The sequence below is a fragment of the Pinus tabuliformis genome, chromosome 1_1, assembly GCF_031772625.1.
Source record: "Pinus tabuliformis cultivar Carrire ecotype Pingquan chromosome 1_1, CPIR1, whole genome shotgun sequence".
NCBI lineage: Eukaryota > Viridiplantae > Streptophyta > Pinopsida > Pinales > Pinaceae > Pinus > Pinus tabuliformis.
Window position 1 is genome coordinate 905,842,319 of NC_142297.1, and position 13,538 is coordinate 905,855,856.

Consider the following 13,538-nt stretch of genomic DNA (forward strand, 5'->3'; position numbering starts at 1 on the left):
TTCTACTCCATTTTAAACTACTCCATTTCTTCTACTCTATTTTCATCCATTTTAAACTATTCCATTTCTTCTACTTCATTTTCAAAAAAAAGTGGATTCCCATTCTATTATTAATTTTTTTTATTTTAATTATTTTTTTATTATTATATATATATATATATTCAATTTTAAATTATTCCATTTCATTATAATTAGATTAAATAATTACATTCATTTTTATATTTTAAAATCTTGTATGTATTTTTACATTAAATCTCAATATAAAAATATTTATAATATCATTCTATTTCTTTCCTAAAATATTGTTTTATAAAAATAAAAACAAAACCAAAACCAAAAAAAATCATTTTTTAAAATAAATTGGTAAAATAAGCAATCATTTCTTTAAAATTATTTTTAATTTTAAAATAGATCAAAATTAATCGAAGCTTCATTTCATACTGATGGTCGGTGCTCAAACTAACATAGTCAACAAAATTCAAATTTCAACACACATAAAACGTTGCTGAGTCTATCTTGAACATCAATCATGGAGAAAATTTTCTACATCATTTATTACACTCCTGCAATAGAACTACACTCTTTCCTACACCACTGCAAGTGGTAATAGGCACCCAGTCCAATACTTTTTACATCATTGTGGGCACCTCTGCCGTATGTTGAATATCCCACCATCAAATTCTGGACTTTCATGCTTGACAGTACACCTGAGTTTTGCCCCAATGAAATTTGCAGTTCTCACATTGGCTTCTTTACCACATCTAAAAGTATTGAAAAATTAGAACAGGCTCCAGTTTCTCTGTTCCAGCCTATGACAGTGATGGGAAGTTTTGACCAGTGGTATGTATCAGTGTAATGAGAGTAAAGATAGCTTGTTGCAGGCTGAAGCAGCGTGGGATTTGTCTTTAAAAATACGGCCATGAGGGCGATAAGACACCGGCATTGCAATGTAATGAACTTCAACTTACCCTGCAAGCAGATAATGTACTGGTACTGGTATATCTCCTACGACTGAGACACACAAAACGAACTATATTTTTCGTTGATAAATGCTAACTGTTGTGAATAATTGCACCAGAATTGCAGATTATAGAAATACCTATTATCCATACACTTCCACACCATATCTCCAGACCTGCAACACACAAAACCTTTTTCCCACCGTCTCTGCGCCCTCCAACACATTATTTCAGTTCCAGGATAAGCAAGTCGGAGATCTTTGCACTATAAACATCTTTCCACCACGAGTCCTTGTGCCTTTGGCACTGTTCATTAGCATGGCCGTGCTGCGATAATCCACACCCTCTTATTGAAACGACCTCCGTCAGAGAAACTGCCAGCACAGCCCGTGGCCAGAATTAGAATTTGAATCTACTGTTGTATCGACGCTCGATACTCTGTTTACGGCCGGGGCCGAATTAGACGGCAAACTGATACACAAATTCAGATTGAGGTCGGGATGCTCTTCCGCATCAGAAGCTGCCGGTTTGATAGGCGAGCTTTCCAATCGGTGGTGCTGTAACAAGTCTGCTATCTCCGGCGTTGCAGGGTTTTGGAAAGCCGGAATTTCGTGCTCGGGAACAGGCCGAGTGACGGGGGTATTGTTTGGCTGGCCGACTGGACGATGGGTCTGGGGATCGAGTCCCTTGCTCAGCAATTTTCTTTTGATGTGTGTGTTCCAGTAGTTCTTTATCTCGTTGTCCGTCCGTCCGGGCAATCTCCCTGCAATTAAAGACCACCTGCACAGTTTCACAGACTGATTAGAAATCACTTCGATCAGTAACTGAGACTTCAAAAGTGAGATTTTCATGACAGATCCAGCTTTAAAAGGAAATCCATTGCAGCAACAGGGGCGATGAAATGACATACTTGTTGCCAACGAAGGAGTGAAGTTTGATGATGAGCTCGTCTTCTTCTTCCGTGAAGCTTCCACGCTTCAGATCGGGACGCAGGTAGTTTATCCATCGCAGTCTGCAGCTCTTGCCGCATCTCAGCAGCCCTGCAATCGGAAAATCAAGAAACGTTATATATAAACGGAAAATCGAAAAACATTATATCGGAAAATCAAGAAGCATTAAATATAAACGGAAGATCAAGAAACATTATATCGGAAAAATCAAGAAACATCAAATATAAACGGAAAATCAAGAAACATTATATTTAAACGGAAAAATTGCAGGCAGCCATTAATTCAGTTAAGAAAGCAGAGCGCAGGCAAGCAACCTGCGGCCTTGGGAAGAGAACGCCAGCCCCCTTCGCCGTGGGCTCGAATGTGAGCGATTAGGCGGTCATCTTCTTGTTTAGTCCAGGCCCCTTTGTTAGTATGAGCCTTCTCACAGCACGGAGATCTCCCCATCTTTTCACAGGCGGAAGAATAATGAAGATGCAAAAGGTCTGGAACCCGTGACCACTCCCAGTGGACGGCAAGGGACTCACATTTATTTATAACATAAAGAGGCGGTGAGAGCACGGATCTGATCTGATAGTTTTTGTCTTGCTATGCTAACTAGACGTTGGTGTTTAAAAACCACTGCTAGTATCCTTTAATTAAATTATCAGACTTATTTATCCTTCTAAAAGCTAAACCCTTTGCATTAAGTTTTTTTTTTAATAATTCTAAATTCATAAAGTGCTTCTAACATTACTAAACCTTAACTCATCCCCTTGTAATGGATTTTGTTAAATTTCGTCTAGGCGTCATGGGTGTCACTGTCGGGTAGGTAGACAGAGGAAATTAAGGCCCCAGTCACACTGAGTCACTCCATTATTCAAATAGAAGTTTCCATTCCATATGCTACTTTTCATTTCCTACATTAGTTGTATAAATTTATAATGTATCTGATCACTTTGTTGGTGTCATTTCAATGAAACTTTTTATGACCAACAACTTTTTATTTTGAGTAATAAAATTAATAAGAGTAGTTGGGTAACGTAATGGGGTTTTGACTATTTGGGTCCCTGTGTTGGTGAGTAGGTAGGAGACATTACTTAGAATTATAATGGTTTGGTTCTGTTTTGAAAACATTATAAAAATTGGATGGGGATTAAAAATAGGCGGCTAGAATGGTCTCTCATGTTGGGTCATCACATGGTTGTAAACAAAACACAAGAAATTAATTATGACCGTGGTCCACCTTTGAAGTAGACGGGGCAACTTTTCTCAAACTTTATAACAAATTTGATATTTACTTTGCATGGTCAAAGTTTTTTTTTGATAAATTTATCGCCCCACATACATGTAAGTTAATGGGCCGTCATTTTCTATGTGAAATATATTATAGATTAGTAGGTGGTGTTCATCACATCGATTTAAACCTACCGAATTATTAAGTAGCTTGGACTCGCGAGTCATTAGTCACTTGAAAAAAATTGAAAATATAAATATTATTTAAACCTGATGTTGAGCACGTGATCTATCATTAATATATGTGAGTCATAGAAATAGGAGGTGCGTCAATATTCTTTCAGAGTTGTTGAAAAGACGAGCAAAAAGACGCAAAGTTATACCGGGGAAAAGGATGGTAATTATTGGCATAATATGCCAACATTACATTTTTTGTTGTAGAGTTTCTAAAAATATAGAGCAGGTGATTTAGAATATAATTTAGGAATGAAACTGAGCATATGCACCAAGTAAACGAAATTTGTGTGAATTAATAATACAAGCTCATAAATTTAATAACTTGAATGTATTTTTCAGTGGAAAGCAGGTACACTTTTAGGTACATTTCAACATGCGGATATATGCTTTAAAATATGCATCTTGTTTGTAGCGGTGGTTTATTATAAATATATATTTATCGATTATATTTAAATATATTTTTATTTTTTATATGGGAAAAATTTATTATAATTTAGTTGTCAAATCTTTGTAAAGGTGGTTTATCATAAATATATATTTATGGATTATATTTAAATATATTTTTATTTTTTTATATGGTGGAAATTTTTTATCATAAATATATATTTATGGATTATATTTAAATATATTTTTATTTTTTTATATGGTGGAAAAATTTATTTTAATTTAGTTGTCAAATCAGTAGTGAAGATTGTCATTTCTGGCTATTAACCCGGAATGTGGGCTAACTCATCACAGTGATTCAAGGAAAACCACCACTTGGAATAATCTGCCGGTGGTCTATAAGGGGGCAGGCTTTCACTCTTGCCAAATGCCTCTAGGCCACCTGGAATAACTTGCTAGTGGTCTGTAAGGGGGCAGACTTTCACTCCTGCCAAATACCTCTAGATCTTGGACAGTTAACATGTTTCTTTATATCCAAAAAAACAAACTCTTAATCAAACAAAAACAGTTTTAAGATATACTCCAAGCTTTATACTCAAATAAATCGTAATAAAAAAATTATTAAGAATAATAAAAGTATGATATTTTAAAAATTCTACATTTAAAAATTTTACACGGTTCTCCCAAACGATCGATCTCATTATACTAATGGACAAAAAGATTGGGGAAGATTGGCTCATCGAGGGTGAATACAATTTGATTTTAGGTAAGTTTTTGCGTTTTTGCATGTGTTGTTTTTATTAGATGGCTATTTTTGTAAAATGGTATGGAATAACATTGATCTTATGGTAATTGAAGCTAAAGGTTCATTCTATTGAGATGTATCATATTATTTATTTTACATAAATATCTTTTCATTCCATCATACTAAATGTATTGTTTATGAATTATTAACTTATTTCATATTATTTATTTTACATAAATGTATTTTCATTTAATCATACTAAGCGTATTGTTTATGAATTATTAATTTATTTCATATAAGCTTTTTGACAAAATGCTTGTGATTACCATAGAAAATATGTTGTTGCTCCAAAGATATGAGTTCAACCATGTATGCAAAGGGTTCTTTCACAAAAATTGTGATTTATTTGTTGATGCAAAGTAACTATGTTTGGTCAAAAGCTTTAACATTAGAGAAGTTGGTAAGGATTGGTATTGTAACATGTTTGAACTTCTTGCTGGCATTACCTTTTGTGTCATCTATATATTTGGAGATGTGATTAGAGATCATGGAAATATTAAATGAACTTGTGGTGATATGAAATGTTAACTTTCTTGCCAACAAAAAAGATTTTATAAATCATAAACTTATTAGTTGATTCACTAATTAAAAATTATTAACAAAATATTACAAATAAAAGCGATTTCATAAATCGTAAACGTATTAGTTGATTCACCAATTAAAAGTTATTAACAAAATATTATGAATGGCTTGAAAGGTAATTTAGTGATTTGTAGAATATTATATTATAGCCTTGTTACACTATTGGATTAAAGTGTAATACAATTTGTAATTAAAAAAATAAGAACAAGAAAAGGAAAAAGACCTTGGAAAAGTAAACAACCAAAAATAAAAGAAAAGAATTAAGAAGGAAAAAAACTTTGAAAATTCAACATTTAATAAATGATTAAAAATTCAATTCATAAATCATTTTACAAGTAAAAAACCCTTTAACTACAAATTATGTAAGGCTACAAAATGCCACTGACTTAAGAATAATTACATAAAAAAAGATTAGAAACAATAGAAAATAAAATAATATGGAAATGTAATAAGCTCTTTAACATTCATAATTGAAAAATAAATCTATCTTTTATTTTATTTTTCATCTTTTACTTCTCATGCCATCACAAATAAATTTCTTTTTGTTTTATTTTTCATATTTTAGTTTTCATGCCATCCTAATTAAATATCTTTTTATTTTATTTCTCAATTTTTTTTAGTTCTCATCCCATCGTAAATAAATCTGTCTTTTATTTATTTCTCATACTAAATTGGAAATTAATTTTATATATATATATATATAATGCTTTTTATTTATTTAAAATATATAAAGACATAAATGTATGATTTCTTTCAAAAATATTGTTTCTCAAGCTGATGTGGTTGCATACTTGACTAATTTGCATGGTTTCTTTTGCATATTTCACTAATGCATTGTTTTTTCCGAGGGGTATTGATTTTCAAGATGATGTGGTTGCATATTTAAAAATGTGTTACAGTAATTGATATTATTGTCAATATATTATATATGAAAAGCATTTTAGTTAAATTTTTCCAAGTTTAATTTGTTTTCTATTTTGAGTTTATGTGAATATTGGAGTAATGACATAGTATTTAGAGTTAGTAAAAAAAAATCTAGCCCTTATGGGTATTTGTGGTTTTTTGAATTTAGGATTGAAATATATATGTGAAAAAGACATGTTATGTCAATTATACATATTGGATTAAAATATTATATTAAAAGTATTAAAGAAATATATATATATATATATATATATATATATATATATATATATATATATAAACTAAAAATATATTTTTTAAATATTTTTTAGTTAGTTTATTTTGAATATAAATAAATTAAAATAGATTGTCTCTAACTCATAAAAATTTTAAAAAACTAAAAAGTAAGTAATCTTGAAATAAATGAAAAAACTTGCTTTTATTTCCATTATTTTTTATATATGTAAAAAATACATTGTCATACCAAAAAAAGTCATCATCATAATTTATAACAATTACAAGTTTATAAGTTCCTATAATTAATTTTAAGACAACCTGGAAAAAATTAAAAAAAAGTCCTCTAAAATACATTGAACCACAAATACTAATTCCTTTGTACATGCATTTGTTTTTCTATTCAAGCAGAGCATTAGAATTTTAAATAGCTAAGAAAACACTAAATTAATAAAATGTATTTTCTAAAGGATTGAAGTTTTTGGATATATCTGAATGCAATAGTTAAAAAAACCAACAAAGCCATATTGATTACAATTAATCTTTATCCATTTCTTTTTATTTTTTATTTTTTAATATATGAATTTTATGTAACAAAATATAAAGATTTAACTATATGTTTCAATCTTTATGCATTTTTTTTTATTTATTTATTTTTATATATGAATTTTATGTAACAACTTTTTGTTTTTTTTATATGAATTTTATATAACAAAATATAAATATTTAATTATGTGTTTCAGTCTTTATGCATTTATTTTTATTTATTTATTTTTATAAATGAATTTTATGTAACAAAATACAAAGATTTAATTATGTGTTTAAAAAAGATAAAAAATTAAAAACCTATAATATCAATTTAAAAAAAAGAAAGCATAATTGTCTTCTAAAATCTAGCGTAATATGATGTATTCTTTTGGAAAATCTTCTTGGGTGTCTCTTATGAATACATTCTTAACAATTACATTAAGATTGTATTACTGGAATATTTAAGAGTAGTGAATTTTATCTAATTTTTTATTGAATAGCCACTTGTAGTGCCTTGTCTACTTTGACTACATTGATATAGAGGATTTTATTATTTAAGGGAATTTTGTTTAGAAAATGACCTTTTTATTAACTTATGATTTAATGATAAAACATAGACTCTTTAACTATTTTGATTTGTTTAATTGGTTTAATGGTAAATTTAAATAAAATGCAAACGGTTGTATAAAATATAGATGGTCAAAATGTACAATGAGATGATGTAATTAACATTATTGTTTTATATGGTTGTGATACATGAAATATGCAATTATTTTTGAATGCTTCTAATGGTTTACCCAGTGTGACAAGAAGCCACAAGTTTATGATGGCATGGAAAAATGTCAACATTGTGTGGACTCCAAATTGAATTAGGACGTGTTATGTAATTAATAATGCACTTTAATTGTAATTATAGAACAATTTGATGTGATGATTTTAAATGTGTAAGCACATGGAATATGATTTTCAATGAGTCCACACATGATTTGAATGTATGTATACATTGTCTCATCACAAGTGGAGGAACAAAAATATTGTTTTCCTCTACTATAACTCCTTTTTCATGACGTGAGATAAAAAGTTGGTCATAGTTTTACTCAGAGGTTACATGTTGCTATGAATATAGGTCATGAATTTTGGCATGCATGAGGATTGGCTGAGAGAAGCACAATAAGTAGGGATTCATACTCCTTAGTGATCACTATTCTTTCATCAAGGCAGCCACAAAAGTTGTGTTAATAGGGACTCAACGATCGCATTATTTCCCCACTAAAAATGTTGGATGTTTGAAGGACATTCATGAACATGACACCCTTGGTATCACCTAATGTGGTTGAATATACATTAAAAGATGACTAGCTAAGCATGTGAATAGATGGTTGATTTAGAATGTGCATTTTTATTTAATTTGAGGAAAGTTAAAATGCATATTTGATCGATTTATTAATGTATAGATATTACAAATCATAACTAAGAGAAATAAAAAACCATTCAAAGAATAAATATAATCTAGAATATGCATGAAATATATAAGAAATCATTTTTAATTAAATAGAAATTAATTACTTGTACACCCATTATTGAAGGAGAAGAAAGAGGAATAAAGAATTCAAATATAAATAGAAATGTGGGAAAAGAAAAGTGAGTTGGTAGATATTAGGGAGAGTTAATAAATAAATAAAGTACTGACTACATGTGCACCCATTCATATAGGAAAAGAGGAGGAAATCAAGGGAACATCTAAGAGTGAAAATAGGAGATGTAGTAGTTGGGTGAGGATTAATCACTATTTTATATTCTTAAATAAAAAATTACTTCTGCACTTGTGCATGTGAATGGCACATGGGTAGTTGAATATTAGGTAATTAGTAAAATGAAAAGTTATATTTATGCATGACATGGACAAGTGGTTTCAACTACAAATCCTATAAAATGAGACCTTGAATTAAAATTCTCATATACTTTTGCACCCTACACTTAACTTTCTATCTATTGATTATTGTTGAAGAGTTTGATCTATTAAATAATGTTTTTGAAGTGGGAAATTCTTTTCAATTTTAAATCCTCATTCTTCTCTCATTTTTCTAAAGTGGTACCTTCTCTAAAACAAAGATTTTTTAGAAAATAAGAGTAATACTTGAAATTAGTAAAATGGTCAAATGATAGAATATCCCAATATTAGTAAGATACACCCAATGGAAATTAAAATTTCCATTTAAATTTTAAAAATTCATTAGAAATGAAATTCAATCTCAAGTTAAAAAACATTTTATTGTAATTTTTATAGAGTCTACTTTTATATAAAAATAATTGTTATCCATAAATAAAAGTATTTTATTATTATTCATTATAAAAGGTTCATGAATTATATACCAAGAGGGTGTATTTTTTACCTTTCAAAGCGATTATTTACTTAATTTTTTTTTAACTTTCAAAACTATCATTTACTTTAATTCTTTTGAGATAATTTTATGGGAGACATTCTTATATTTAAATAAATATGTAATTGAATGTTTGTTGTTGGATCGTTAAGTCAATCTAAATATTTTATGGGATCAATTAAGCTAAATAGAATAATTTCATAAGAATCACGGAGATCAAAAGTGATGTGTACACGGAATAAAGAAGAGTTGAATCCAGTCATTTTATAAATTTACAATCCACTCGAAACTGGAATATCCATCGGATAAGTAATGATATTATTTGTAGAATTGTATGCTAAAATTGCATATATTAGAGTCCATATTGTGCATTGTGGCCATTTATAAACCCATTGCCCAGTATATTGAATGAAATGTACGTATTGTATTCGAAATAATTTTTTAATTAAATTATATGTATTGTGTTTGCATCAAGAAAATCCAGAACACACTTGTAATATTTAAATTGGTAGTTGAAATCACTTCCACTAATAATCTATTTTGTGTAAAACCATTGCACTAACAATTATGCAAATAAGTGATATGAGTTCATGGAACCAATAATATACAATTATAGTGGGAAACAATTCTCTTTAGAATCAACCTAACTAAATGCATATGTGGAACTAATATGGTTTACTATTAGCTAGAGATATTGTCTTTGGAATTAGCAATTACCAAAAATTATTCTTATGGAAAAGAGTTATAGTCCATAGATATTGTCTGAGGTTTATACATATTAACAAGATGGACTATTCAATAAGTTCTCTTAGTTCTGTACTTTAAATTTATTTGATAGATGAGGCGAAGGGGATTAGTGCATATTTTTTGTTAACACTTTTTCCTTTCATCGACAATAGTCATCCTCTTGGGAATTATCAAGATTCCCTTTTCATTTTTATAGAGGTGGTATTTGTTTTTTAATATGTGGAAAATTTGTATTATGGCCGTGGATAAATGTAATGGGTAAGTGAAAAAATTTCAATAAATTTTCAAAAAACTAGTCATTAAGTATGTAAGAAATTAATATGAAAATTAATATTTTTATATATTGGGGTCTACTTCAACATGTGTTTTTTTTTCTTTTAAGAATAATGTAAATCTAGAATCATCTATGATTTTACAAGATAAAAATGATAAAGTAAAATAAAATGGACAGGTCTTCAAAGAACTTTAAATGACTTCACACATTAGAATCAAACGAGTTTTTAAAGCTTCGATTGTACAAGAATCGAATGATATATCACCATGTACACTCATGCCTACAACATGAATCTAGAAGAGCTCTTTGTGGGAGAAATTAACAATAATATCCCAATAAGACAAGTTTAACATTGTCTAAAAACTAAAATAACTTCCTAAATGGAAAATAAATAAATTTTATTTAGAGTGTATTTGATTTATTACTAGTAGGGACCTTGCTCTTTGGACTTGAAATACAATATGAAGTTCTTGAAAGAGATGAGAAGATATAATTAGACCTAAATTTTCTTGTAATTGAGCACACATTGAAAATGTTATGGAATGAAATATGTATAGGAATATATGAGAGGGAAAGTTGAGTAGGTTGATTCAAAAAATATTAAGAAAGGAAAACTCATCTTCAAATAAAACCCCCAAAAAACAACTCTTTTTTTGAATATGATTGTCTCCCTTTATAATATTCTCTTCATCTTTTGAACTACTTGATAGCTAGGTTTTTTCTCTTTGTGTTAATTGAATGGAGATATATTTTAAAAATATAAATTTAGGAATCCATCCATCCTCCAAGCAAGGTGTCACTTTAAATATTCTAGATTTAGAAATCACTTGAGAAAATAATAATTTGGTGATTGGATTAAACTTGGTCATGTCTTTTTTTTTTTTTTTTGAGATGATATCTATAATTTTATCCCTATAAACCGCTCCCAATATGTTCTTCATGCTTTGATCTTTCCAACTAGCTCTGGTTTTCCCAAATAGAACATTAGGAACTCTAATTATGGCCTATGGATTTGTGACTCAATAATTATTGATATGCTCCACATGAATCTTGACCTTTTGATTTATAAACATGTGTTTTAATCCCACATGCATAATAGCAATATAATTCAATGTATTTATAAAGAAAATTTCCCTCACATTATTCTTATATTAAGCACAGTGAGTCATGAAACTTTATGGAGAGTGAAAAGTTTTATCCTTTGTCCACCAACTCATTGATTGGTCATCATTTCCTGATTAACGTCCTTAAAATGTCAGCCCAAGATATGTCTAGCTAGCTTCCATGTGTCATAGGAAAATATGTCAAAGGATCTAAGATATGTCTAGTTGGCTTCCATGTGTCATAGGAAAATATGTCAAAGGATCTTAGGATCAAATACTATGAGAAATAATAATAATGTGGAGGTGAAATGCAAGAATTTGGAAAATAAAAGTAAACAAGGATGGAGTGTGAGGTGTGAGGAAAAAGGGTGTGTGAGGAGGTTAAGTGATGAAGTGTGTGGAAATGTTTGCACTAAACATAGAAGGTGAATGATAAAAGGAAGGAAAGGTGTGGTTGGGACATAGGGCTATCATATGCAAGGATGAACACATCCAATTTATTTTTGTTTTTTAGTAACCCATTAATTTTTCAAAGGACAAATCATCTTGACTAGCCTTTTGTAAGGAATCACCAAAAATTGATCTTATTTTAAACTCTTAAATTTTTTTGGGTCTTAATGAGGATAATATAGCACATCAAAAGAGACAAAATTGACCTTCAATTTGATAAAAAAATGTTGATCAACACCTTCACCTTAGTGTTTGGTTTAGAACTTGATTGTTGTAGCTATAAATATTATTGCTCTAGCTCTTGGAGATCTCACCTCCGTTGCTATCAACTATATCCTACACACATCACCACTAAAGAACCACGATATTTCTTTCAAAAATATCTATTAGTGTAACAATTAGATCCAAATTAATTTATCTAGATAATTCAATTATAAAATACATTCAACACATGACAAACAATTGGAGGAAAAATATTGAAATCCACATTGAAGATAACAGAGTTGGTTACAAATTATACCTTGGATGTAAGCACTCCCTTCCAATCTCTCGGTCTTCTCTCCTCCTTAGCTAATGGTCTATATTCAAGCTCATTACATATGCAAGAGGTCTCCATGAGAATTTCACTAGCTACTATGTTCCTCTCTTCCAATCATATGTATGGTACAACTCCTAAGAAAGCTAAAACCCAACTGTAAGATAATGACACAGACAAGTGCCATGTTCAAGGGCGAGGTGACTGATGCTACCATTTTGGTGGCTAACATAAATAAGTATTCCCTTCCCATTTTATATTTTTCCTCTCCTTCGCGGTTTAATGAGAACGAAAGAGAAGATAAGTATGCTCAATAGGTTCTTTTTTCGTAACGTTTAACGAGGCTAAAAAAGAGATAAAATTACACTTGTACCCTTCTCATTATTTAACAAGTTTTTAGAATGGAAAAGATATCATTCACTGTCTTTCAATTTACTTAATGAGTAGGAAAAGACTAAAAGAAATCGATATTTTCATATAGGTTTTATGAACATGAAAAGATGGAAAATAATCTCGGGACTTTCATATGTTTAACGAGTCATGAAAAGAGGAACAAAATGAAATCGATGTTTTCATTGATTAACGATGATGAAAACAAGGCTAAAAGGATATTGGTGCCTTTGAGGGTTTAATGAGCATAAGAAGGGCACAAAGGAAGCCCATCTTGGAGGAACAAGTGGTATAAAGGTAGCAACTAGTTTCGATATGATGGAAAAACTCAAAGCATAAAGAAGGCAAAGAGGCTAGAAAATGAGACCACTCAACACAACAGTTCCTTCAAGAAAGGGTAAAACAACAAGTGAGAGCGAATGATAGGCCAAGAAGATGATGACAATTATGGCGAAATGAAATTGAGGCTCATTGCACAAAAATAGGAGAATAAAACTAGGTAATCATAAGGGATAAAGTGTGGAATCCTCCTAGGGTAAAGCTAGAAAATGACAAAGAAGATAAAAAAGGGCAGCTCATAGTCTAAGTCATGGCAGGTTAGAAGGAGTGATTCTGAAGAGCATAAATGAGAAACTTCATGGACACTATAAAAGAAAAGAGGTACTAAACTATGGTATTGATGAACAGGTAGGCTCTACCATTAAATTATGATATACATAGAAGAGGGCTAATGCCACAACTTGATGGGGTCAGAGCTAAGGCACAATGATGTCACTAATAGTCAATAATACAATAGAGACAAGGATATGTGACCTACCCGTATATGCAAAGTTTAGAAAAACACACCTAAGGTCCAATAGA

The 13,538-nt window shown here is 30.0% G+C and overlaps 1 protein-coding gene across 1 annotated transcript; it reads right to left on the minus strand.

Moving 5' to 3' along the window:
- Nucleotides 1-527: 527 nt before the first annotated feature.
- On the minus strand, nucleotides 528-2,432 carry LOC149217338 (myb-related protein 308-like). Its single transcript, XM_089392987.1, has 3 exons — nucleotides 2,224-2,432; nucleotides 1,870-1,999; nucleotides 528-1,739 (listed from the first exon to the last, which is right to left on the minus strand). Exons 1-3 carry the CDS (start codon nucleotides 2,354-2,356, stop codon nucleotides 1,325-1,327), a joined length of 678 nt encoding a protein of 225 aa, XP_089249113.1. The 5' UTR covers nucleotides 2,357-2,432; the 3' UTR covers nucleotides 528-1,324.
- Between the last annotated feature and the right edge of the window lie 11,106 nt (nucleotides 2,433-13,538).

Excerpts from the sequence above, each read along its gene's own strand:
- LOC149217338 (XM_089392987.1), bottom strand. The coding sequence starts at position 2,356 with ATGGGGAGATCTCCGTGCTGTGAGAAGGCTCATACTAACAAAGGGGCC. Across the intron at positions 2,000-2,223 it reads TTCTCTTCCCAAGGCCGCAG|GGCTGCTGAGATGCGGCAAG; the intron begins GTTGCTTGCCTG and ends TTCCGATTGCAG. Across the intron at positions 1,740-1,869 it reads CACTCCTTCGTTGGCAACAA|GTGGTCTTTAATTGCAGGGA; the intron begins GTATGTCATTTC and ends GAAACTGTGCAG.